The 26,281-nt window shown below is 46.4% G+C and overlaps 7 protein-coding genes across 7 annotated transcripts; 5 read left to right on the top strand and 2 right to left on the bottom strand.

Moving 5' to 3' along the window:
• Positions 1-186: 186 nt before the first annotated feature.
• Positions 187-4,526, top strand: JR316_0010120 (uncharacterized protein; the record flags this gene model as incomplete). Its single annotated transcript, XM_047895794.1, has 10 exons — positions 187-372; positions 424-1,614; positions 1,670-1,899; positions 1,952-2,198; positions 2,248-2,414; positions 2,465-2,570; positions 2,630-3,037; positions 3,083-3,478; positions 3,538-4,142; positions 4,199-4,526. The coding sequence occupies 10 exons, from the start codon at positions 187-189 to the stop codon at positions 4,524-4,526; spliced, it is 3,864 nt and encodes a 1,287-aa protein (XP_047745513.1).
• A 1,629-nt stretch (positions 4,527-6,155) lies between these two features.
• On the top strand, positions 6,156-8,702 carry JR316_0010119 (Oxidoreductase BOA17; the record flags this gene model as incomplete). Its single annotated transcript, XM_047895793.1, has 8 exons — positions 6,156-6,196; positions 6,262-6,482; positions 6,545-6,578; positions 6,631-6,657; positions 7,964-8,068; positions 8,125-8,174; positions 8,246-8,410; positions 8,476-8,702. 8 exons carry the CDS (start codon positions 6,156-6,158, stop codon positions 8,700-8,702), a joined length of 870 nt encoding a protein of 289 aa, XP_047745512.1.
• Positions 8,703-9,188: 486 nt separating this feature from the next.
• Positions 9,189-9,892, top strand: JR316_0010118 (uncharacterized protein; the record flags this gene model as incomplete). Its single annotated transcript, XM_047895792.1, has 3 exons — positions 9,189-9,416; positions 9,474-9,627; positions 9,687-9,892. The coding sequence occupies 3 exons, from the start codon at positions 9,189-9,191 to the stop codon at positions 9,890-9,892; spliced, it is 588 nt and encodes a 195-aa protein (XP_047745511.1).
• A 3,831-nt stretch (positions 9,893-13,723) lies between these two features.
• On the bottom strand, positions 13,724-14,569 carry JR316_0010117 (uncharacterized protein; the record flags this gene model as incomplete). Its single annotated transcript, XM_047895791.1, has 2 exons — positions 13,724-13,963; positions 14,123-14,569. The coding sequence occupies 2 exons, from the start codon at positions 14,567-14,569 to the stop codon at positions 13,724-13,726; spliced, it is 687 nt and encodes a 228-aa protein (XP_047745510.1).
• Positions 14,570-14,949: 380 nt separating this feature from the next.
• On the top strand, positions 14,950-17,241 carry JR316_0010116 (uncharacterized protein; the record flags this gene model as incomplete). Its single annotated transcript, XM_047895790.1, has 3 exons — positions 14,950-15,428; positions 15,493-17,149; positions 17,218-17,241. 3 exons carry the CDS (start codon positions 14,950-14,952, stop codon positions 17,239-17,241), a joined length of 2,160 nt encoding a protein of 719 aa, XP_047745509.1.
• Positions 17,242-22,018: 4,777 nt separating this feature from the next.
• JR316_0010115 (uncharacterized protein) lies at positions 22,019-22,520 on the top strand (the record flags this gene model as incomplete). The annotated part of the gene is made up of 4 exons (XM_047895789.1): positions 22,019-22,083; positions 22,136-22,302; positions 22,370-22,381; positions 22,456-22,520. The coding sequence occupies 4 exons, from the start codon at positions 22,019-22,021 to the stop codon at positions 22,518-22,520; spliced, it is 309 nt and encodes a 102-aa protein (XP_047745508.1).
• Positions 22,521-25,032: 2,512 nt separating this feature from the next.
• Positions 25,033-26,006, bottom strand: JR316_0010114 (Methyltransferase ustM; the record flags this gene model as incomplete). The annotated part of the gene is made up of 2 exons (XM_047895788.1): positions 25,033-25,700; positions 25,754-26,006. 2 exons carry the CDS (start codon positions 26,004-26,006, stop codon positions 25,033-25,035), a joined length of 921 nt encoding a protein of 306 aa, XP_047745507.1.
• Between the last annotated feature and the right edge of the window lie 275 nt (positions 26,007-26,281).

Here is a 26,281-nt window from a genome sequence, read left to right as displayed (position 1 = left end):
ATGGTGATGGGACAGGGCAAAAGGTTTCAGGTTTTCCGAAAAAGCCCGTTGAGAACGGACACGTGATCTTTTCTGATGCGTCGCGACGCGTGTTTTCTGGTCAATATTACCTTCTTGACCTCTTTTTTGTCTCCATGCGCATTGCATGCTGCAATGCGGCATTCTATTTTGTTGTTTCTTATCATCATGGTCATTTGCGATGCTTGCGAGAAGACATTCAAAACAAAGCACGCAGTTCGAATTCACCGCATCACCTGTGCTGCTGTGCAAGCAGACCTTGAAAATGTCTGCAAGCCGCTTGATGTTGACCGGGATACTGGAAGTGCGAAGCGTGTCAAGATTGACACCACCGTTAATCATGAACTCAATAAGGTATGGTCCACCGCTTCGACACACATTATACTGACAAATGAATACTTTCAGGATGCCGAATGGGAGGATGTTTCTATGACCTACGAGAATATCGACGACGGTGTTATTTTGCCTCCAAGATCTGATCCCCCTGACCCATTTCCTGAGGGGTTTGTCCCTCCTCCTACGCGTTTGGGACGTGTACGTAAATATCCCAAAAAACATGTTGACTTTTTACCCAACTCGTCGACCCGTATACCTCATATGCCTCCCCCCATTCCTCGAGTCCGACGATCTGCTCCAAAGCCTGTTTCTCCACACGAACTAACTCCGGAGCCGGCTCCTTCTTTTGAACCCACCGTAACACGCACTCTGCCCAACGAGTTTGGTTTGTACCGGGAATATCCAACTTTTCCCAGACAGGAGGTTGATGACTTCGAGGAACTCGACAATCTTTGCAATGCACCTGGCTTGGCGACCTCTATCCCAAAGGAATCAAGTTCTCGGATTGCCAAGGTTATGGGAATATCCCTAGACAAAGCTTCTGTGTCCAACCGCTTTGCGCCTTTCTTGAATGCTACGGTTTTTCGCCTTATGCATTGGTTCTATGGCAATACTACCCTGAAATCCGTGGGTGAGCTTGATCGCTTGGTCCGGGAGGTTCTGCTTGCCGAGGATTTCTGTGTCAAAGATTTGGAGAACTTTAGTGCGAAACGGGAACTCGCTCGCATGGACAATGCGACTTCCGCACCCGAAAGTTCACAATCAACGTTCAGACAGGAAGCAGGCTGGATCAATGCAACTGTCAAAATACCTCTTCCTTGCGAGCAGTCGCTACACCCTTCCGAGGATGCAGCACCAGTCCTTGAGGTACCAAATGTCTATTATCGGAGTTTGGTAGGCACGATCAAGGCCGCCCTTCAGGATGAAAGCGCGGAATCATGGCATTTCACACCGCATCATCTTTTCTGGAAGCCATCGCCCTCGAGTCCACCAGAGCGCGTCATTACGGAGATCTACAACTCCGACGCATTTTACGATGAATATGTCGATCTTTGTAAACAGCAGAATCAGGAAGCGCAACTTAGCGATACCCACGAAATTGCTATTGTTGCGTTGATGCTGTGGTCAGACTCGACCCAGCTTGCTAACTTTGGCAACGCATCACTCTGGCCGTTATACCTGCTATTTGGCAATCAATCAAAGTACGTACGTGCGAATCCCAATAGCTTCTCAGCGCACCACATTGCGTATTTACCATCGGTATGTTCATTGTTCTCATTCTGTTTTCTGTTCGTTTAACTATATATGTGACTAGCTGCCCAAAACCCTACAAGACATCTATATGAAAGCTTACAACGGTCTGACAGCAACGGCAGCAACAATCACCCACCTAAAGCGGGAGCTGATGCATGCCGTATGGCTCATTCTTCTCGACGAGGAATTCATGGAAGCCTACGAACATGGCATCATTATTAAATGTGCCGATGGTGTCATACGTCGTGTGTTTCCCCGGTTTTTTACATACTCCGCCGACTATCCTGAGAAGTAAGTCTGTTTTGTTTACTCTGGTCTATGCCGTACCAAGTCATACCTTCAGAGTCCTTCTTGCCACCATCCGCTACCTCGCAAAATGTGTCTGTCCTCGGTGCTTTATTCAGAAGCGCTGGGTAAGTGGACTTGGAACTCATGTTGATCAACAGCGGCGCTCGCACATTCGCAAAGACGATCAGCAACGGCGCGACAGGGTTGAGAATAGTCGAAAGTGGATCTTCAAACATGGAAAGGGGGTCAAAAGCACACGTGTAGAAGATATCCTTCAGGATACGTCGGCCGTCCCAACACGGGTACGTTGATCCATTTTACCCCTTCTTACAACGATTAACCTTTGTGTAGAATGCATTCTCAACACGTCTTTCAAAATTTGGATTCAATTTTCATACCATGTTTGTACCTGACTTCCTACACGAGTTCGAACTTGGTGTTTGGAAGTCTTTCTTCACGCATATGATGCGTATTCTTCTGGCCGCTGGTGGCAACTGTGTTCAGCGTCTCAACTGGAGGTAAGTACTATATATTATCATTTAAATTTCGTGCATTCACCTGCCAATAGATATCGCAAAGTGTCTACGTTTGGCCGAAGCACAATACGCCGTTTCCACCGCAATGCATCGGACATGACCAAGCTTGCAGCCCGAGATTTTGAAGACTTACTTCAGGTACGTATAAATGATTTGCCATCGTTCCACGTTACGGAACACTAATATGCTCTATCTAGTGCTCCATGCCAGTCTTTGAAGGCCTCCTTCCTCCGGCGCAGGATAAATTTATTCAAGACATTCTCTTCACATTCTGTGAATGGCACGCGCTCGCCAAGCTTCGCATGCATACCAACTCCACGCTTACAGGACTTGGTGTCGCCACTCGTCAACTAGGCAAGGAGCTCAGATCTTTTGTCTCTAAGATCTGTCCGCTGTACGCAACCAAGGAACTACCAAAGGAGACCGCTGCCCGCGCCCGTCGTGCCGCCAATAATGCAAAGAAGGGCAAGCCCACCGCTCCTGGGTCTCTGAATGCGAAGGTTTCCAAAATGCTGAACCTCTTCACGTATAAGCTTCACGCTCTCGGAGATTATGTCAAGACTATCTGGATGTTTGGCCCAACAGAGGGTTATTCTACTCAACGGGTATGTCATTTTTTGTTACTACAACATTATATTAACTACTCTCAGGGCGAATTGGAACACCGTCGCGTCAAACGGTTTTTTGTACGCAGCAACAAGGGGTCTCAGTTTGAGCGCCAAATTTCTCGTCATGAGCGTCGTGAGCAGTTGCTCCGCTCTATTGCTGCACGGGTTTCAAGACTGGAAGAAAGTGAGGCTAGCGAAAAGGCCAATTCAACTTCAAAGGATAAGCAGGCCACTGCACAGCCGTCCAAGAAGCGTCCGAGGGCTTCGCGTGTTAAGAAATCGTATATCAAACCCCCACACATCGTCTCAGCTTCGGAATCTGAGAGTCTCCCTCCTATCTCACCGTCCGAGCACCATCAAATATCGACCAGCAAGCGCCATAAACTGTATTTGTTTCAGTTTATGAACGAATACTGTGATGACCCAGCAGTTACGGAGGTAATTTTCTCTCCATTCTTTACTGCAACCTGTGCTAATAATACTCGCTCAAACATTAGGACTTTGTTTCTAACCTCGAAGATCATATATTATCTCGAATACTTGGCCATTCGAATACAGGACAAGTCCGTACATATTCAGACCAAGAGCGCGCACAGGTGAACATCCTTAGCGACCGAATTTACTTGCACAAAGTCCTGCGAGTCAACTATACAACTTACGACGTACGACGCGAGCAAGATTCTATCAATCCTCGGAACCATTGTAATATCATGACTCTCTCTCGGGACGGGGACTCAGGTCGCTCTATGGCCCACCCTTATTCGTATGCTCGAGTTCTTGGTATCTTCGACGCTGACATACAGCATAACGGAGGTAAAACACAACGTTTTGAATTTCTGTGGGTAAGATGGTTTGAAGTCGACTATGCCTTTCGTGCGGGGTGGACTGCACGCCGATTAGACCGACTCAAGTTCATTGATTCGGATTCCCCGGATGCGTTTGGCTTCCTCAACCCCTCTGATATACTCAGGGCCTCACATATTATTCCGGCATTTAATTTGGGGATGACTGACTCCCTTCTTCCCCCCTCCATTGCTCGGCAAGCCTACTGGGAAGATGACAACTATCCAGACCACGACTGGAATTTCTATTATGTTAACCGGTACGCTGTGTTGTTTTATTTATTCTATTTGATACATATTGCTAATGTATGATAAGTTTCGTGGATCGTGACATGTTTGTACGCTATCTAGGCTACGGTATTGGCCACAAGGGCACCAACGAGTACACGCGAAGCATGCGACCGTGGTATTTTGGTTCCTACTTCAACCTCAGTGATGAAGAACCTTTAGATGACGAAGAAGAAGTTGATTTACCCGTTACAGCTGAGCAAGAGGCTGCCATGAACGCTTCAGAGTCTGAAAACAGTGACGAGTCAGAGAAAGAAGATCAAGATGAGGAGAACGATGAAGGTTTTGTGGGAGAAGATGGGGAGGAGCCCTGGGATATGGATGATACAGAAGCCGTGGGTTTTGCAGAGTTTTAACCTTACCTTATCTGTACGTTGAATAGGTTTTCTGATGCATAAATCATTTTGAGTGCATTTGAATCCATTCATTTGTTTTGCGTGCATTTGAAAGACCTTCAATCATTGCTGTGGACGTCAATTTAAAATCAATGTTTTGTTCTCCATTTTAATTTTTCTCAAGCATTCTCTGAAAGTTCTATGGTAAACCAATGATTGGGTGTTCACTGCAAGAACCTGAAATAATTTATACTGCATTTTTGGGATGTCAAATGTTTGTGGAGCATTTGAATGCCCTCCAAATGTTTTCGACACCACCAAATATTATTCAAATGTTTGCGCAACATAATTACGTCACATCAAGGATTGACCTGCCCTATAAGGCCTCAAAGGCATTTGGGCGTCTGGTCACTTTTGCTGATGAAACTAGAAGCTTTTTCAATCTGGTTGTTATCGTGTATCAAGCAATCGGAATGCTAAGATACACGAGTGAATGGCCCTAAGGGCCGCTCTACATAGATCTACTACGTATTAGCTATCTGGACCTGCATATCTAAAGGTCAAGGGATCATCTGTGGCACATGCACTTGAACGTTGTCTAAGTCAAACGAGGCTTAAGGAGCTGCCCCTTCACATTAGCTTCCTTCCATCCATAGTACTTAGCAGTTCTATTGCAGTTCTCGTATACCTTTCCCAACTTTATCAACGTCAATACTACATCACACACATTAAATATGATTTGCATGTGGCCTATTGTAACAACACCAAGAAAGTGCAGGGGTAAGACGCACTCGTGATACTAAAAGATCAAGAACTGGGATGCGTGCGCAATATAAGAAAAGGTGAGCCGCGTCATTCAAAAGTAGAATATATGGGATTACAATGGCAAGAAATAACACTCTGGCATGTAAGTGTTCATCGGTTAGTACGTAGTAGGCTCGCCGTGTCACATCCAGTAATTTATCAAATAGTATGGGAGAATTTCTAGACTATAGAGGCCATAGCTAAAAAAAAATCTGTTAGATCTTTCTCAAGACAGCAACTAGCTACTCCGGGACTCAGTAATTCCTTTGTTCAAATTTGTCCATTGACATTTTATACAGCCGTGAAATCATTTTGGCTGTCAAATTGATTAAGAACCGAAGTCCCAAGGAACATTTATTTTCTAAAATATGTCTTGTCTTTTTTGTTGACTGAGAGTGAAATTCCTGATGGGGTAACTTGGGCTGTCTAGTTTCGAATTTACAGATTGAAATCAAAGATAAGACTGTTCTTTATATAGAGAGGAATTAAAACATACTTTACATAGGCATCTACGGGACGAGTCTTAGTATCAATTTCTGCTTTTACAGTAGCTCCAAGCTCCATGTGGTGCGTAAGTGAGCAATGGATACATTAAAATCTTAACGGAACCAGCTGACACCGTTGGGTTTTTGTCGAACAAATTTCTCAGCCTCGGCAGCGCATTAGCTGGACAGCTGCAGACAGCAAATTTAGCTTATCGGACCGGACATTGTAAGCTTTTTGGTACCCCCTGTGTGGCGAGTCGGAAATGTCGAAGTATAAAAGTAAAAAGCTGACATGGAATCCCTGCCATTTAACCCTTTGATACGAAACCCTCATCACATACCAGCTTTAACTTTATCTAACATGCCTGCTGCACCTCTTGTTTGGCTCATCACCGGATGCTCGTATGTTGATCACATCAGTAGACAATTGTCAGGAGTGCATTAACACTTATACCTTAACACTGCAGGTCTGGAATAGGTCGAGCGCTTGCGATTGCGGCCATCAAGCGAGGCGATCTTGTCATAGCCACTACACGTGCAAAGTCATTCGACACCATCAGGAACTTGACGGAAATTGGGGCGCACATAATGGAACTCGACGTTACGGCGAGTTTAGATCATTTGAAGGAAGTTGCAGCGGAAGCGGTCAAGGTCTATGGCCGTGTGGACGTCGTCATGAATAACGCTGGTAAGATTTTTATATAATGCTTGCTTTTTACTGCTGTGGTGCTTATCACGGGCCTTGGTTAGGGTTTGCCTTGCGTGGAAGCTTGGAAGAAACATCGTACACATTGACATTGCTATATTTTAAGATTCTGATATTAACACTTCCTCAGACACGAGGACTCATTGGCACAGTTCAAGTAAGCTTCACTTCATCGCGAAAACCGCCATAAGTTTGCCAGATAATACATTGCTAATAAAGGTAACAAATGGCACTAAGGACACAAAGATTATAAATGGCCTTACTTGTAAGCACTTACAAGTAAGGACACGTTATAATTAGCAACATTGCGAATCCTTTGTAACTTTTGGTCATTCTTAGTTGACCTTTGAAGGCAGGGCAAATCTTTAATTGCCCTTGCAAAGCTGGGTAACTTTGCAAAGATGTGCGCTCATTAATGAATCTTATTTCACTCTTTCTGGCTTGGCCGCCGGTATCCAGAAATGTACAAATTGCTTATTAACCAACTGAATACAAATACACGTGTAGTAAAAAAAGCTACTGTAGAAGTCAAAACAGCAGAGCAAAAAAACTACGCTAAAAGCGAGAACGAGACCGAGTGCGAGTGCGAGTGCGAGAACGAGACCGAGTGCGAGAATGAGACCAAGTGCAAGAACGAGACCGAGTGCGAGAATCAGATAGTCGGTCACCTTCGTGTTGAAAACGAGTACATTGTGGAATAGATGGTACAGAATATGATGTGCACTTACTATCTGACCAGCCAAACCCAGTCCCACATGTGTGCTAGTACTGTTGGAACTGTATACTTGCTAGAGGTTATACGGCAGGAATCTCACAAGTTAGGAAGAAATTCTTACCATTTAATTTCTTGAAGATGGGGAAGTGAAAAGCCTTGACAGAGTTGTTTTGAGTTGTGCGACGGTCTTTTAGAGTCCCCGTCCCCAATTTCCGTGGCCCCAATGTCTGACTCTATGTCATGTGATCTCTCACGGAACTTTGTCTCTGAGCTTGCTCTGAGCAGTGAGGAGCGCCCCGTGGTTATAAATATTGAACAATCAATATAATAACTAAAAATCAATGAATAACCTACACTACTAATCTAGATATTGGTTTGCCTTTCAATTTTCAGGTAAGATTTCATTAACAAGGAAATATTTTTCTAAAGCTTTACAACACAATATAAGGCAAAGCATATAATTATATTGGAAAATAAGGTAGAATTTATAATTCTCTGATTATACATACATCTGAAATATTTTGCTATGACTTACAATAAGAACAGATATTAAAATCCCAAGCAAAGATCAGTTAATAATTCACTAACCTTTCAAAGGCAATCCAAGGTCAACAAATGTTTGGATTGGCTTGGTAAGGTCGGCTAATTCCTGACTTACCTTAAAAGGGTACAAAGGCAATGCATGTTTTTGGCGGTTTTCGCGATGTTCGTGATCCAATAATATGGAAAAGGGCTCATACGTTTAAAGTACAAACCTATTTGGTGCACTTAACGTCTCTCGCACTTTCCTTCCCCATATGCGTGAGCGAGGCACCGGCACCATCTGCTTTATCGGATCCTGCTTTGGATGGGCGTACGCAACTTTCCTTTCAATTCCACTTTTGACAAATAATAATAAACTATTTCCAGTCCCTTCCCCTTTACTGGACTATACAACGCGAGCAAGTTTGCTCTTCGAGGTAAAAAAACAGATTCTAACTGCCCATAAGACAATTAAACGCATACTGAAAATTTGTTTTTGATGCTGCAGGAATGGCGGATACATTAAACCAAGAGATCTCCCAGTTTGGACTTCGCAGCATCTGTTTTGATTCTGGGTGCTTCCGTACACAGATTATAGATCACATTGCCCCGATAGTTTCAAACATTGATGCTTACAATGAAGCAGGGCATAGCAATAACACTTTACTATTTTGTATGATGCCTATTCCTATTCATATTGTTTTGATTATTTGACCTGCTAATAACGGATCCATACAGCCCTTAACGGAAAACAGAAGGGTGACCCAGAGCGAGGGGTGAACGTCATTATTGACGTAGTCAAGAGGGAAGGACTGGCGGCGGTACTGAGCGACGATGAAATTCCGTCTGGGTTTGCACTCGGGCAAGACTGCTATAACGCGGTGAAGGAAGAATGCGAGAAAACTTTGGCTAGGCTGGAGAAATGGAAAGCACTGACATTCAGCACCGATTATCCTGATAATTAGAAACCATCACCATCACAAGTGATTCGAATGTTAAAACTTGTTAAATAATAGTAAATTACTATGTATTTGAGGTGATCGTAACCTTAAGGTATTGGATGCTCATTCGAGATAACTAGCCTTCAGTCATAGTTTTTCAGCGACATCCCCATTCGAGTCTTGTTATACAGAAGGACAACGAATGAAATACTGGACCCATTGTCGAAACTGGCGCCCAAAACGATCGGGCGCCCGTCGCCCGAGCCGGCAACAATTACCGAACGCGGATCGGTTCATCCGATGACCTATCTGATCAACGTAATACCTGGGGCAAAAAAGCGGGGAAAGACATACCCATCCTACCGGCATTGAAAAGTTGAGTCAGCGACCCTGTTTCTCTGATCAAGGCATGCCTCAGAGGTAAGAATAAAGCATATAAAATGCCCAGACTTTTTTGACTCCAACTCGAAAAGCTACACATTAAGACCCGATTCGTGTTCAACACTCCGCATGGCTACTTACATCTTGAATACCTTCATTGCTAGAGCGCTAGGCTCCCCATATAGTGCCGCAATTACCATTAGCGTGGGCTTGACGTCGTACTTCTTCTGCGGAAACATGTCGGCGCAATACATGGGGGCCATGTCCCTGGCCATATATCCAGAGGAGCGCAAGAAACTTCAACTCAACACAGCTCAAGCAGTCGAGTTATTCGGGTATGGCTATAGGAAGGGTGCTGTAAGTTCTGAACTAGCAAATCCGCACAGTTGACACTGATGGAACATAACGCCGCAGAGACACTTTGGTGGAGCAGGGACTATGGCTGGCCTAGTGCTTTTAACTGCAGCATTTCTAACGCCTCCTTCCGGGCTCTTCTTTTCACCCAAAAACTACCTCCTCTTTCTGGCACCACTAAACTTCGCACATGGCGTATACACGTTAATATTCAGTGAGTTATATCAGTGAATCAATGGAAGCAAATGAGAAAACTAAGCTTTAAAAACCCAGTGCTTCCTACGAACCTCCGTCTCCTTGCCCTAGGAGACAAAATTGTGAAAGCACGGTCAACATCCAAAGAGTCTCCTCTGACTCCTGCTGAGGAAAATGAAGCCGAGTCGTTACTGCAAAAGTGGAGACAGCTCCATTACGCTCGGCTAACCGCTGGTGCTGTGGGATGGGTCGCAACATGCGCTGTCTTCTTAACCACTGTATAAGCTGAAATTTGAGTACTATGGAACACAATTGTGGCTTGGAGTACGTAGGTGTTGTTCGAGGTCGTAATCAGACATGCAGCACTTGACCCCTTTTCGCGCGATCTTGGCGCGGTAGTATTCTAAGACGCCTGCCAAGCTTACGCGTCGCGTCCAAGTTTGGCCCAGTCCAAGGTCGCGTCGACGCGTACTGTCATACCTTTCCTATCTTTAACTTGACTGAAAATAATGTCTCGATGCTCACCTGTACTCGAGTTTTAATATCCTCCATTATTCATCGCAGTACACGGCCCTCCGGTGCCTGTAACGCCGCTCCGAGGCTCTTTGAGGTGCATTACTCTCATATCGATCATTGATTTCTCGTACAAATACTCAATCACAATATAGCGTTCCTGGAACTGGCCTATGACTCGGGTCGGCACGAGTCGCCATTCAATAGTGTCCGAACTTGAGGTAGCGGCTGGCGCAGCGGGAGCTGCACTGCGCACAGCTACACTGCCCGACGCGCCTCACTTGCCTGCGGGCAACAACGGAGCGAGCTGGCCGACCACTAAATACCGTATTACCTTGTTAAGCGTGGCAGCCTTATGTTGCCCATCATTGTGCACTAGAAATGCACTACTGCACAGCACGGCACTGTTAGTGTGCTTAACTTATCTCCGGCTCCTCCCGAGTATCGGCATACACGTTCTGCGCACGCACGCGCCACGCGCCGCTTGGGACAACGTGAATAAGTTAACTAAGTACATACTGGTAAGTCGTTTACGACATTACATGTCTTGATAAGTTATGTAGTTAGCTTATTTTGTTTTTTCCGCCGGGGTCCCTGTGTCCCTGCAAAGTCACCGCGTACTGCGCGTGCAGCGCAGTGCCGCGCTAGTCTCTCGTAGACAGACCACGATACGTACGTGCCGCGCACCTGCAGCGCCGCACTTCGTTTTGCACACGCAACGGACACGGGGACACACGGAACAGGGGAAAACAACGGCACGTGTGCGCGTCACCGTCGGGGGCAGATCAGCGGCGTCTATGTACATCCTCACTTGCTCATAAGTATATGCGCGTAAAATGCAGATCAGGAGAGAAGTAAATTACCGCGCCGGCTGTCCTGTCCTGTCGATCCGCCACTTGCTTTAATAAATGCGTGTTCTCAGAGGTCGAGTGTTGGATGCTAGTAACGCGACATCATCATGATTGTCGTTTGTATGTCAGTGTTACAATGTAAATCAAAATGACTCCTCGGTGAGTCGGCTTGTCTCTGACGCCTGACGCCGGAGCAATGAGGTCTGAAGCTGAAGATGTATATATTTAATTCACTGTTTACATACGTCTCCGCCCAGCACACGTCAGAGTGCTCTGAAATTCTGCATCATCAGTGCTCTTGGTAAGTTGACGCCGGTGCTACGTAGTACGTTGACGCCTTTAGCACCGGCACTGTACTAACAAAGCAAATCCGCGGAGCACTGCAGTTACAGTGCAGAAATCACTCAAGTACTAGCACCCAATCCACCAAAGTCAAAAAAATCGAGTCAGAAGACTGTCAAAATCGTGCTCTTGACCTCGACTTTGAGCGGCTCATTCTAGTCATACTAACTTGAACCTCGAACACGACGTGCTAGAACTTCAAACATGAACATATCAAGACTAATTAACGAAAAACTCCAGCGATCTCCGACGTGTTCAACTACTAGTAAGAAACAAACAAGCCACGTTCTTTGTAACAGACATGACTCCCTTTACTCCACAATCGGTGCCGTGAGGACTGGAACTAGCGTCCTTCACTGCACACTACATCGTTATTTCCTTTCAATTCCCCAGGCTGCACTACACTCCCAGCAGCCTAATTGTCCAAGTATTAGTATTAGATATCAGTGCTTCATCTAATAATAACACACACCCTCGGAACCGAGAGTAAAAACACAAAAAGTAACAGTATCGAGTCATCAAATCATCCAAATGAATTAAATCCGAGCTGTACACCCGCCCATGGCCAACACGACACCGTCCATTGTCCATTGTCCATTGTCCATTATCATTTCCCGACTCCTCAGTTGCCCAAAACACTCAAACCTAAGTATAATTAAACAGTTAAACAGTCACAGTCGACACTGACTCGACAGGTAAGACCCCGAGAGACAACGCAATTAATCCATGATCCTCTAAATTGCCATCCTCAATAAAATCAGAAAAACACCAACACAACGCCCCGAAAAGGAAATGTAATTGAAGAATGGAGATGCTATGGGTATCGCTGTATCGCTGTATCGCTGCATAACGTATAATGCATAATGCATCGCACCGAGTCATAGCTAGACCAGTCCTCCAATGATCAATGATATCCTGCGAATTCATCGAACCCTGGGCCGCGGAACGAGAAACGAGAAACGAGGAACGAGGAACGAGATGGTAGTTACATCACGATACCTTTGATATACAATTATGATAACGATGATGTCGATGTTACAGTAGATGGCTATTGCGATGGCTATTGCGATGGTGAGCACTGACTAGGACGAGCTCGGATCACTGAGCAGAGTGGCGATGCCGTACAATTAATCATTGACATTGTAGCTCGCGACCAGTCGCCAGTCGCCAGTCGCCGCAGACCAAATGGCAAAAACGCACTGGCAAACACGCAGACTCGGGAAAACCACAAAATAGAAAAAAAGTACATTTGAATCATCTTGATTCTTGAACATGATTAGTAGTAGTACTTAATGTTACCCTTTTACCTTTCAGTCGTTCACTGACACACGAAACGACGAAACACAAAACAACCACACAACAAATACAATGTACAACACATCACAACCACATATCTATATCTTCACAAACGGTGTCTACGCAGAATGAGCATTGAGCATTGAGCATTGAGATTTGTTACGTGCAATGTAATAATTCCATAGCGATAGCGGGTGTATGTGGGTAGGTAGCTAGCTATAGGGAATAGCGATGAAGGATGATGGATGAGGGATGAGATCTTGAGAGACTGGGGGGGGGGGGGGGGATTGGGGATAGACGTTGCTTCAGCAAAGAAAACAACAGTATTGCGAAAAAGAGGAAAAGTCATAACATCGAAGACAAGGGACAACGACAAGGATCAAAGGGCAAAGGATCAAGGGACAAAGGATCAAAGAACAAAGAACAAAAAACACTAAAAAGCCATAAACATACCAATACCAATCAATAAATAACTACAATTCGCAAAAACCGCAATGCAACGCAACGCAATACAATACAATACGATGCAATGCAATGCGGCGCAACGCGATGCGAAAAAAAAAAAGGGAAAATAGAATAAGTAAATGTACTTTCAAAGTTCGAACCACTGTATTCTGCCGTGGTTGGTTGAGATAATCCAGTCCGGTCAGATCAGATCAGGTCCGGTCAAGTCAAGTTCGGTCAAGTCGGTCAAGGTCTGTTCGTGAACCGATGCATTTTTTGCGGGGTCGTAAAGAGGTCGTAAAGGGTCGTAATCGTGATTGTCGTGAGTGGTCGTGAATATATGCGTCAATAACCAAATGGATGGATGGATGGATGGATGGTGGGGGGCTGTAGCCGGATAGAATGGATATGCGTCGAGAACAAGAGCAAGTGCCAATAAGGCAAACAACAAGTCGAAGTCGAAGGCGAAGGCGAACGAAGACAAGGCAAGGCAAGACAAGACAACAGAAGGACGCGAGAGTGTATGCGTCCTGGCGGGGTACAAAATAAATATCAACGCGTCAAGGCGTCACGGCACGGCACGGCCAAGCGAGAAAAGAACGGTCACATCGCGTCGCGTCGCGTCCAATTCGAAAATCCGAAATCCAAGATCCAAATTTCAAATTGGAATCACGAAGCGCCCACAAACCCAACCGAGCTCGGCGGCCTCGATCCCGCACCTCCACCTCCATTCACAGGTGTCATAGCCAACGGCGACGGTCCGCTCTCGCTCCTCCCGCGCGGGCGCAGCGCAGCTTGGACGTGCACGGGGATGGGCCGTTTAGCTGCGATCGAGAGGTCGTCCTGCGAGTGCGCTGGTGAGAAGAAGTCGTCTTCTGGGAGCTCGTATGGTGATGAGGACGCGTTTATCTGGGGGAAACGAAATGGGGGGTGAGGGTTTGGTTAGATAGATGTAATGTATGGATGAATGAATGGATGAATGGATAGAGCGCGCAGACAGAATACAAGCCCGTAACACGAACACGAACAAAAGGAAAATAAAATGTTTTAAAAGAAGCCGCCACTCACCCACTGCCCCAACACATCCGCAATCCTCGCCGCCTCCTCATTGCTAACACGGGCACTACACCCCTTCTCCGCATGCATCCTCAACAGCTCGCTCAGCGTGCGCTTCTTGCCCGCCTTGTCCAGACTCGGGCCGCGGCTGTGCGTCGACGAGTAGCGCGAGCGTCTTGAGGGTGTGGTGCTTGTGGTTGCGGTTGCCGGGAAGACGACGGAGTTGCGCGGGGTCGTTGATGATGCGTGTGCGGGTGTTGAGGAGGGTGTGGAGGAGGAGGAGGAAGCTTGAGCTTGATCGTTGATGTCGACGTCCAGGGAGGAGACGGATGGATCGGGGAGCGATCTGTCCCAGTCGTCTTCGGATTCGAACTGTGTGGACGTGAGCGACAACGACGAGAGCGAGCGGTCCATGCTAGCAGCAGCGGCAGCGGAGGAGGAGGGGGAGGGGGAGGACATCGGGGGCGGTGGTAGTGGAGGAGGAGGAGGTGAGATGTGAACCGTCAAGACGGACGAACAGCCCAATCGCACGGATTAATCAACGAAAACAAAGCAAAACAACGCGTCCCCGAGATTTAATAATAATTATCTAATCCGGGAGCATTTTTGCCTCCGTTAATGCTATTTCGAAATTATTATTATTACTAATTAAGGCTGTGCAGGGACCCCAAAAGCACACGCAACCGTTAACGCCGGTCGGAGATTGAAAATAGCGTGTATGTTTCCCTGACCTCTGATTCCTTTTAGTAGCCTCGCATTCATTCCATTCAAGGCTGCTGTAAAAGAAACGCACATCAATCGCCCTTGTTTTCGATTTTCGAAAGTTAAACTACATCATAATGGCCACATACGCTCAACCATACCAGAGCCAGCACTACGCTCACAGGAGCACTTATCCACCACTACAATCTGCCCCCGTTTCTTCTCAGAGCAGCTGGGCTCGCGGCGGCACGGCAGCAGCAGTAGCAGCACCTCCCCCAGTCCCATACGCAGGCGCTCCGCCACCCATACCCGCGGGCGTCTCTGTCAACCCGCAACAGTGGCAGGCCGGCTCCTGGCAAATCAACCCCGCATACAGGCACCCCGCCAACGCCCCCGCACAGCAGCAGCATGTGCCATGGATCCCGAGCCATCATTGGACTCAGCAGTACCAGCCGCCGGCTCAGCACCAGCAGCAGCCGTATCAGCAGCAAGCCGCCCAGCAGCAAGCGAGCTATAACCCGTACAAGCGGGTACCCAAGCCGCCTAGTAAAGAGTATCTAGAAACAGAACTGTCCGCGAATCCGCTTGGATTGGAGAACATGGTTCCTGCCTCTGTGTGCGTCCATCTGCTTTGTTTTCTCTCATCACGATCTGGGAATCTGACGTGGATATCTATACAGGGAAGAATACTATCGGCGCGGGCACCAAACACCCTGGATCTGGAAGCCGCGGGATCTCGATGACGACGAGTCGAGCGCTAACGGCAGCACCAGCACCAGCACCAACGCCAACGCGCCGCGGCGGCACACCGACGGCGATATCACCCACCAGCCCAGCGAGCCCGAGTCATTCACAGCGAAACGCGAGCTCCAGCCTACATTCTCCAGCAAGATCGTACGCACGCCGGAGCACTACCGCAACACGCCGTCGCCCAAGCGCGCGGGGTCATACAGCTCGATCGACTCGAGTCTCTCCTCGCGCATGAGCTCTTTCAGCATAAGCACAGGCGAAACCAGCTCGCCTACACCACTATCGCGACAATCGACGATGCCCACCTCGCTCGGCTCCTCGTCCTCCTCCTCCTCGACGTCGTCGTATCTTTGGTCCAACTCGGCGTCACCGACCAAGCGCGAGTTCGGTGCGGCTGCACAGCCGATGCTGGCTGATCAGCTGTCTGAAGAGCCGGATAGCATGCTTTCGCCGCTTGTGCTTGCGAAGACGCCTCTGCTCCCTGCGCGCACGGTGAGGAACCACCCGAACCCGCTGTTGTCGACGCAGTCGCTTGATACCATCCCTGAAGGCCCTGCGCGGCAAAGTTCGTTGAATTCGACGGTGCGCGCGCCGGAGCATATTAAGTATTATCCACCACCACCGCAACAGCAGCAGCAGCAGCAACCTGCGGTTGGAGGGGGAGGAGGAGGAGGAGGAGGAGTGGGTACGAATGGGAATTATTATAGTAGCAGTAGCTCGTCGCTGCAACACGCGCACACGATGCCGAATTTGCCGAAATCGCAGTATATCTACCCGAGCAATTCGCATAGTCGACATCAAAAGGCAGAGGACCACAATTGGGAGCGGGAACGAGAAAGAGAAGAGCGCGAGAAAGACCGAGAACGAGAGCGAGAACGAGAAAGAGAACGAGAAAGGGGTTTGGGCAGTCGACATACGACGTACGTCGACCCGCATCTGCCTTTGAGCGCCAACGCCAACGCCACGACGAACGCAAAGACGCCTTCGCCGCGGAACCACGTGCCGTCTCATCCATCCTCGGCACACGCGTCGCCGACGAACATCACGCCCCCGAACTATCCCACATCGCCGCCCCACCAGCAGTCACAGCCGTACGCGTACGCACAACAGCACGCGCACACCGCGTACCCCTCGCCGTCCGCCACAGTCACATCGCCCGCGTCACACACCGTATTCTCACCCACCTCCTCCCTCTCCTCCTCCACCGGCCCGTCATCGCGGCCCTCCCACACATCGCCCTCCTCCTCCTCCACCGCCGTCGCACCCACCAACAGCAACCCTCTCCCACCACCGCCGCAGCTCCCCACACGCCCGCCCATCCTCCCAACGCCCCGCACGCCCCCTGCAAAGTACAACACGCGCATGCGCCGCGGCTTCTGGAATAGGCGCGGCGACCACCTCACCGCGGACGGGTACATCGTCTACGCCCCCGCGTCGCAGGCATACCCGAACGATCTGGTGTCGTACCCCGATGAGGGTGTGGGGTACCAGGACCACCATGGCTTGTTCACGGCGCATATGGCGCGCCCCGAGCTGCCGCAGAGTTTGCCGCGTTGGGGGAGGGAGCCTGAGTGTCCTTATGAGAAGGTCAGTTTTTTTTTTTTTTTTGGTTTTGTGTTTGGGTTTCATGATGATGTTGATATGGTGTGTTCTAGTTTGTTGTGTATGAATACACGTAACGTATACCCAACTCGCATCCGATACCCCAATACCCCTCAATGGAATAGACCAGACTCGCATACCACACTCCTAAAGCTCGCCAATACACACGCACGCACAATACCATACCATACCATACCATACCATACCATACCATACCTTCGCAACCTTGCGTTTTCCGTTTCCATTTCCACGACACTCGCATCTACAGATACACCCTGCCTCATCTATTTACTGTGCATCTCTCATCCATATCTTTGTGTCTTTTTCCATCTTTTGCTCGTGCCAGCTTCGTCTGTCCGCTTCATTATCTTATCATCTTATGACGCCGTAACCCGTTGTTCAAGGACGTTGTGTTTCGTTTACGGTTCGATTTCGATTACTATACCTTATTATCGCGCATATATCGCGGCTTGACCGTGTCCTGCGCATTATACCAATTCCAATACCAATACCACACACCACACACCGTGCGACGTTGAAGTTGCGCATATATACCCAATACTTGATAGTCTGACTGGAAGGATGGATGCACGCATATATCGACTTTGCCTTTACCTTTGCCTTCTACTCTCGGCTCCGGACTCGGACGTTCGCTCGACGATATATGATTATGCATCACATATATGCGCGTTACCCATCTCGTAACAGCAGCAGCAGCAGCGTCTGTCGCATGCCCCACAACGCTCAGGTTGGGCGCGTTGAATTGAATTTCAGTGTCCCATCTCCGAGTCCCTTCTCCCTTCTCCCGTGTACTATCTACTGTCTACAGCTGCGAAACTGTAATTGCAACTTGAACTGCAACTGCAACTGCAACTCGGAACGACGAACCCAACGACGGTGATGTTATCTCTGCTCACGCCTATCGGTTCTATGCACACGTCTATCGGTATCGGTATTAGTATTGGGCATTGGGCATTGGTTTTCTTTTGCCGTTTTGCCTTTTTGCCTTTTTGCCTTTCGGCTTCGAATTCGACTTCGAATTCGATTTTTTACTTTGATTCTTTGATTCTTTGATTAAGGACTTGGACTTTATGATATCTTCAACTTGGACTTTTTTTTGACTCCGACACACGATCAGCAGTACGACACAACTCTCCTCTCCTCGTCACAATTCACCTAAATTCGACTCGACTCGACTCGACACGACTTGACTCGACTCGAGAGCCAATGACTCTGGTTGTTGTACTGTACTCTACCCTCCCACCATCCAATTTACATCTGTATATTCTTTCTTATCGCTTTTTTTCTTGTTCATTACCTCTCTTTCTCTCTCTCTCTTTCTCTGTCTCCGTGTACATCCTCATCTTCATCCTCCTTCGAGCCTATGATTCGATCAGCTTTGATACCGTATTGGCCTATCCCAACACCAACACCAACACAGACGTCACCAATACCTGTACCACCAATGCCGATACCGATACCAATACCAATACCACCAATACAGATACCGATACCAATGTGACCAACAACCGCTCGGTATCTCCATCTCTCTCCATCTCCAAGTCAGATTCACACTTTATCTCAAACATCCTACTATCCTACTATCCTACTATCCTATTCTCCTACTCTCGATACTCTGTTCCTGTTCCTGTTCCTGTTCCTGTTCCTGTTGCAGTTACAGTTACTTCTACTGTTTACTCTTTACTTATCAATACATACACGTATATACATGCATTTTTTTTGTAATATATCGGCGCTATGCCACAGATGCGATGCGATGCGATGTGGTTGTGAGGTGAATTGTGATTGTGAGGTAATTACGATTGTGAATGCGAGGTGAATTGCTATTGTTATTATGCGCTGATTTCTAGGCGATGTCATTGTTAATGTGAGGTGAAGGTAAATGTAATTTGCAAATGCCATGAGATATAAGGTGATTGTGAATGTGAATGTGAAGGTGGTGCCCTAAAACCCTTTTATTTTCATTTCTCGAATCTCGAATCCATGTGTCTGCCTGCTTTTATGCTTTTCGTGTAATTGTTCTTCGTTTTGCTTTTTAACATTTTAAATTTTATGGCTTAACACTTTTAGCGTTTTACCTTTTTTGCACCTCTTTGTCTCTTCTACCTCTTCTGCATAACTCGAAGGTTTCCTCTTTTAGCTGCATCCCGTCCCGTCCCGTCGCTGCCTTCCATTCCCTTCATTCCCTTCATTCCTTTATCCCTTATCCCTTAATCCCTCCATCCCTCCATCCGTCTATCTCAGCTAGGGTCTACCTCTGTTCAGCTTATATTACGGGGAGTCAGGGGGTTATCTACTTCCCTACATCCCTAGCCGTGATTCCGTGATTCCCACCTTCCCACCTTCCCAGCGTCCCAACGTCCCAATATCCCAATATCCCAATGTTCCTACACCCTACACTCTCACACACTCTCACTCTCACGAAAGCGCGTGTATGTACGTATATTCTAAGATTGGGCTCATCAGAAACCAGCACCCTTACGTAATCAATGGGCTTGGCGCCAAGAGCGGCCAAAATCCAGCTCGAAAAAAAAATCAAAAGTTATGTTGACGGAAAATGGTTTCAGACAAAAAGTTTAAAAAAAAAAAATTCATAAATGTGCATATACAATCCTTACTACTAGCCTTTATGCCCACAATAATAGAATTACACCTCAGAGGTCAAATTGTAGTCTCTGGAAGTCCATAATGAGTCTGAGAGGTATTACTTAGGCGTGACTTATTGTCACGTGTGGTCACGTGTACCATTATATAAGCGGCCAAAAGAACATTGTCAAATTTTCGAAAATCTCCCAAACTCGAGAAAACACCATTTCTGACGTGTTAGACTAAAAAAAAAGGAAAAAAATTAAAATCTTTATAACTTCTTGAGATCAAAATTTTTTTGAAAAAAAAAACCACAGATGTGTTCAAAGAAGCATAACCTACATATCTGTGGTTCAAAAATGTAGAATAGTGTGAGTGCAGAAGGGTTGAAAAGGTTCGGAGGTAAGCCAACTTTTGCTTACCTAAGGGGGTGCTGGTTCCTGATGAGCCCAATCTTATAAGCATACATACATGCAGGCAGGTAGGTAGGTAGACATGAAGGGATACCGGGCGCGTGCAGGATGCGTGCAGACTCGGATATTAAAAGGCATTTTCCTGCCACCCTGCCCTGCCCTGGCCTATTTTTTAACATTCTAACAGCTGGCTTCTTCTTATCGTATCACATCACCATTCACATCACACCGTATCGTATCGTATCGTATCGTATCATATCATATCAAATGCTATCGCATCGAATTTGTATGTCATTCATTGTCTGGTCATAGTCATTGTCGTCGGAGGATCGGAGGATCATATATATAGCAGGCTTCTGTGCAAATGAGGAGGCGAAAACTAAAAAAAAAAGAAAAAGAAAAAGAAAAAAAAGAGCGTCCTTACGCTTAATTTGCATGAATATTCAGAAACTACACTTGTATCGTAGCAGAAGAGTCTGAGCTGCCAGTGATAAAGCTTAAAGCTTAAAGCTTAAAGTTAAAGTGTCATCGGTATCTATACCTCGTGGGAATCATTGGCCTTGAGTAAGTAGTATGCATGCATGTTCTCACTACACCTAGAATGTTATTCCCCGAGCGCTAGCCTGAGCTGGGTGATCCAAAAGGTTAGAGTCATCGCTCGTACCGTCGCACACTGGCGTCCAAATAAAGGGGAGGTTTTGATTGAACTGACAGGCTGCTCGGTGCCTCGGGCTAGTGGGACCGGCACTGGCACTGGCACACCGGGCGGGCGCTTAATCCCATCTGTAAAAATAAATCAAATTGGATATACATCCCGTAATCATCTACAGCTAACATTTCGCATAGAAATATGCATGTGCTTCAATATGCGTCGCTCCAATGGGCGTCAGCGCTGAGCTTGAGCACTGGTGATCACTCTCAAAATAAATATAAAGATACATACAACCAACTCGGATCTCCCTCAATTGAAAATTGAAAATTCTCCGCGACATAAACGGGGGATGGATCATAGCGGATCCCCTTGCGTCATTAAATTAAATTAACTTACATCACGGAAGAGATAAAGTGCACTCCAACCAAGAATCCACGACACTTACTTCCGCCAAAGCAACACCCTACACAAGTCAACCGAACAATGCACCTCTCAAAACTCTCATTCGCTCTCCAAGCCATCGTCGCTGGCATAACGCTAGCCACAGCAGTGGCAACCGCGAATCCAATCCCCGACACTGAACGTGAGGCTTCCATCTATAGCTACCCAAGATGTGTTTCTGAGTCTGCCTCTACACATCCCTTCTACTCTAGTTATGCCACATTGTACGCCTCTTCCCTATAGCTAGCTAGATATCAAGGATGTGATCTGATCATCTTTGCCTGCGTACTGACTACTGGCGTGCTAGGTATTACTCCGTGTTTTTGCCCTGGTATACCCATACCCCCTTGCGCCGAATGAATGCTTTTGGATCGAGTGCTCTACGAAACCCAGCAAAGATAGAACGTAAAGGAATGTTATCGTTTAGTATATTGTATGTCCACTCAGGCCAACTGATAACGGAATATACAATGTTTACATTAAATTTTAATGAACGAGTCAGAAAACGCCTCGTACACCAAATTTGGATGCTGCACTCGCCCAAAACAAAGTCGGTGCAAACGCCGGCTCACTTGACCACGCATCGCCCATAAGAACAACAACAAGTGAAGACACGTACCTGATTCATTTTTACCTCCTAAATACAATTAGGGCGCCAACAGCGCTCATGATGATGATGACAATCGTTCTCAAGGTAAATATACATACATGGGACTGCATCATTCCATAGACGGGATAAATATGCAATCCGGCAACTATACACAACCCGATACCTCTAGTTCTACCCTCTCCAAAAAAAAGAGCGGGTATGGCGGATCCCCTTGCTTCTTTAAATTAAATTTACTTGCATCGCTGAAGATATAAAATGGAGTTCAACCAAGGACCTGACCCTCAGATCTACAACAAAGCAGTTACTCGAGTCAAAGGAGCAATGCACCTTCCCAAACTCTCAACCGCTTTGCAGGCCATCGTCGCCGCCATGATGTTGGCTACTGCAATGGCAAATCCAATCCCCGATACTGACGGTGAGATACTCAAGAAATTTTATATCGATGAATTCTTTATCTGATTGTTGTCCCTCCTAATCCATAGTTATTATTCCTTGTACGCATATTTGTTCTAATATGATTAACCATTCTCACATGTGTACTGACAATTGGTGTGCTAGGCACTATTAGATGTCATTGTCCTGGAATTCCCTGCCCAGACCGCTAAGGAGAGTTTGGAATGTGCACCTATCTGAAAGAAAAACAATATACAATGACATTTTTTATGACTTCCAATGAGGCTCACCTTTTTGATTTTCGCGCACCAAGCGAATGCCGTGCTCGCCGTAAGGCCGTGTGAAAGCTGAATTACTTGGCTCGGCATCTTCAACAAAAAATGAGTGAAGCACAAGTAAAGCACATCCGTTGCTTATCTCTGAGAATTTAGCACATATGCTTTTCTTTTTCACTTTTAGAACCGTCAGAGTTTTTGTATTCAAGAAGAAGTAGTTTGTTTTCTTAGAATCAGCTCCTCAACTTGAATGAGCACCTGGAGTCTGCCGCTTCACACGCCATCACAGGCATCTCGGCACGCACTTGTGAAAAATTGAATGCGCTGGTGTACAAACATTACAACAAAAACACATCGTTTGCTGGAGAAGATACCTGGGTGAGATATATCGTATCTAAATATTCAGGGACACCATTCTGAAGTTTGTTTAGTATTATATATATGGATATCATGTTCGATTTGGCTGCAATTTGGTGGCCATAGAGCGGCGACTAGAAAATGGGTACAAGTTTGAAATACCTCTCGATCGACAACCGGACACTGCTGGCGCTGATACATATTTGATAGAAAAATATGTATCGGTAATTATGTTTCCTGTTGGTTTTTGACGTATTTTTCTCGTATATAGAGTTCGGGGTTACCCAATTAGGGAAGCCCGAAGCCTATATTCCAATAAAATACGTCAAAAAAATGTAGGAAACATAAACACTGGGTCTTATTTTCTTGAAAATATGTATGAGCGCCAGCGGTGGGATCTGGGCTTGCCATAAAATAACACGGATATGGCCGATCTTTTCTCTGTGCTCGCTCTGTCAAGAGATAGCTTTTATAGATCAATGTGCTTTGCTCGCTCTGTCAATAGATATGAACACAATCCGTATGTGTGGGACCTGTATCATCTCCTTGCTTAAGCTGAAGCTGAAGTAATATCCAGCACCCATACCTCTCAATAGCTTTCTAAGCCATATTTTATGCCGTAAAATCTGCCACTTCTATCACAAGTTCGGTCACAGAGTCTGACCATAAGTCTGATGAGCTTGTGTACGTTATTTTTGTTGAGTTCCGTGATATAGGACATGCTAAGGCGGCCCGAGGGGGTGCCAGAGCCTGCCTGCAGGAAGCTCTTAATAACTTGTTATTTCTCCGAGATCTGACCCTCGTTATCGGTCTAAAAGTGACCCTAAATCTATCACCTTCTCTCAAGTGTTATAAGATCAGACACCCCTTCGGATACAAGTTGTTGTCACTATGTTCGCACTTTGTTTGAGTCCGAGGGTAGTCGGTAATCTACCACGATTTTAGGAGCATCAGTGTCAAAGTATTGGTATCATCTATACCTTCTCAGGATTATACGTCTATATGTATCATCAATTTATGTCTATGTAGAAGGCAACAAAATTAGCCGCCCAATCGTACATGACCATTGACTTATTTGTGTTTCTCCACCGCATCTCCACCGGCATCGCATTGTACTATGGTTACAAATTTGTATTGACGTGAACGGCACCCGTTTTTTCTAATTCTCTTGCTTTTTCTTCTGCTTCGTGCCTCTGTTTTGCCATGCATTCCGAGTCCGTAAGCTGCGCAGCGCTGCCAAAGTGAGCGCATCTATATCTTACCCCAATAATCATCTAACCCATTGTATACGATACCATCTCATTCAAATCATTAGCTCGTTCCAGCCTTCGAGAATGAGGAATCGAAGGACCATTTCCCTGGCCCTAACCCGTGTCATGGAATATGATTGGCGGGCATGCCATTTATAAATTTAACATAGCAATTAATACCATGAAGGCAGGATGTTTGTAAAACCAGTACTTATGGATATACAAAAAATGCATTGTGATCGTAGCAAAGGATTTCGCTCTGGTCCACTTATGAAAATCCATAAAGCCAGCATTAAGTTCGGGCGGGACTCTGCACCGTGAGTCTAAATTCAAAAATAACAACTTTTCACACTCGCGGTGAGCCATGCCATCGAACCGAAAGTCCTAAAATACCCTGCCTTGCTAAGTTTGATTTTTTTAACTTGTAACAGTCCTGACTCTGGGCCCTGTCCTGTCAAATAACGATATTGACACGGATATCATAGCCGCGTGACAATGGCAACTCAAAAAGAAAATCCCTATCAAATCTCAAAAAGCTTATCAGAACGAAGTGAGAGTGTACGTATACATACTGCGTGGCAAACTTACTGTGGTAGTGTCTGTGAAACACCCATCAGACGCCGAAGGACTAACCGTGCATATCCGACTCTTTGACGTTTAAAAGTGTACATCAAATCTATCACACCTATCGAGTCCTTTCATTGCACTGCTAGCGTCCTCGAACTCCACGGATATTCCAATAATGAAAAGTTGTCATTTTCAACAATTTCAATACAATCTCACTATACTAACTTTATCAACACAAAGTACTCCTCTCTCTGATTCCATCCAAGCACATTTCACAATACTTATCACGAATTTGGGATCAATTTACGACGCTACAAAAATAGCCGCCCAAACGTCCATACTTTTGACTTGCTTAAGTCCCGCTGCTGCATCTCCACTGTCATCCAAAAGTGCTACACTAACGTCCACCGCGTCAAACGCAGCAATCAATGCCGCGAGTTCTTTCTCTCCAACACCATCAGCTTGCAAAGTACGCATTATATCTTTCCTCTCCTCTCGTATCCCCCATACCTCCCAGTATCCATCCCTAAGGCCCTCGTTGCTCTGTATGATCTGCTGCTTCTCCAGCCCAAATTTTTCTCCTTCTGTGATGTGTGAGAGAATCTGAGCAGGGGAGAATACGGATCTGATGTTCCAAGTCGATGGAACCTTTCGCTTCGCCTCCACATTGGCCATCAGCAACGCAGTCAGTACATGCGGCAGCGCCTGGATTTTTGTAGCTCGCAATCCCCATTCCGCGACGCAGAGTTGTTTTGTTTTGCCGATTAAGCTGTTGATAGTTCGGGAGAGGACCTCTGGAGAAGCGAAGTACCAGATACAGTGGGATAAAACCACATAGTCGTATGGAACAAAAGATTCCGGAAGGTTGTTTAGGTATTCAATTGGATTGACGGTGAGATGAAATGTCACCCTTGGTCCCAATGGACCAGATTTTATGAAATCCTGCGCCTGGGATAAGGTGTATGGTGCGCCTAGTAAATATTAGTATTGCTCAATAGCATTATCAAACAACCAAGCCACGCACCATAATCAGGCGCTCCGAGATCCACCGCATCTACATGCCCTGCATCTCCAACCCTATCTGCAAGTACAATTGTGCAATCACCCTGACCACATCCAATTTCTAACACCCGCGAACCAGGCTTGATATCCCAGAACGACACGAGATGAAGTCGGTGATCGATTTGCCACGCTACGCTTTGTGCACTTTTGCCGTTCGGATTCTGAAGAAAATATTTTCCAAGTGATTGAACCTTCTGTGAGGGCACAGCGGACATGGCTCCCTACGCATGCCTTCATATGAGCAACAAGGTTTTATATTCGATTTTGGGTCAGGACTGCCAGGACAACTGACTCAGCATTACGAAAGGACATCAACACCGTGCGTGTGCTGCGAACGCATGGCATGTTCCGAACCTGACTCAAACCTGACTGGAATGCATGGCCCGCACAATAAAATCAATATCCGAGTCATATCAGCAGAATTATCTACGCGTGCACTTCGACGAAATAGTTTTTGGAAATGGTCTCCATAAAACACCATCTAAAACTT

The sequence above is a fragment of the Psilocybe cubensis genome, chromosome 9 (assembly GCF_017499595.1).
Source record: "Psilocybe cubensis strain MGC-MH-2018 chromosome 9, whole genome shotgun sequence".
Classification (NCBI taxonomy): domain Eukaryota; kingdom Fungi; phylum Basidiomycota; class Agaricomycetes; order Agaricales; family Agrocybaceae; genus Psilocybe; species Psilocybe cubensis.
The sequence above is the reverse complement of the archived record's forward strand: the minus strand, read 5'-3'. Positions and strand labels throughout refer to the sequence as shown.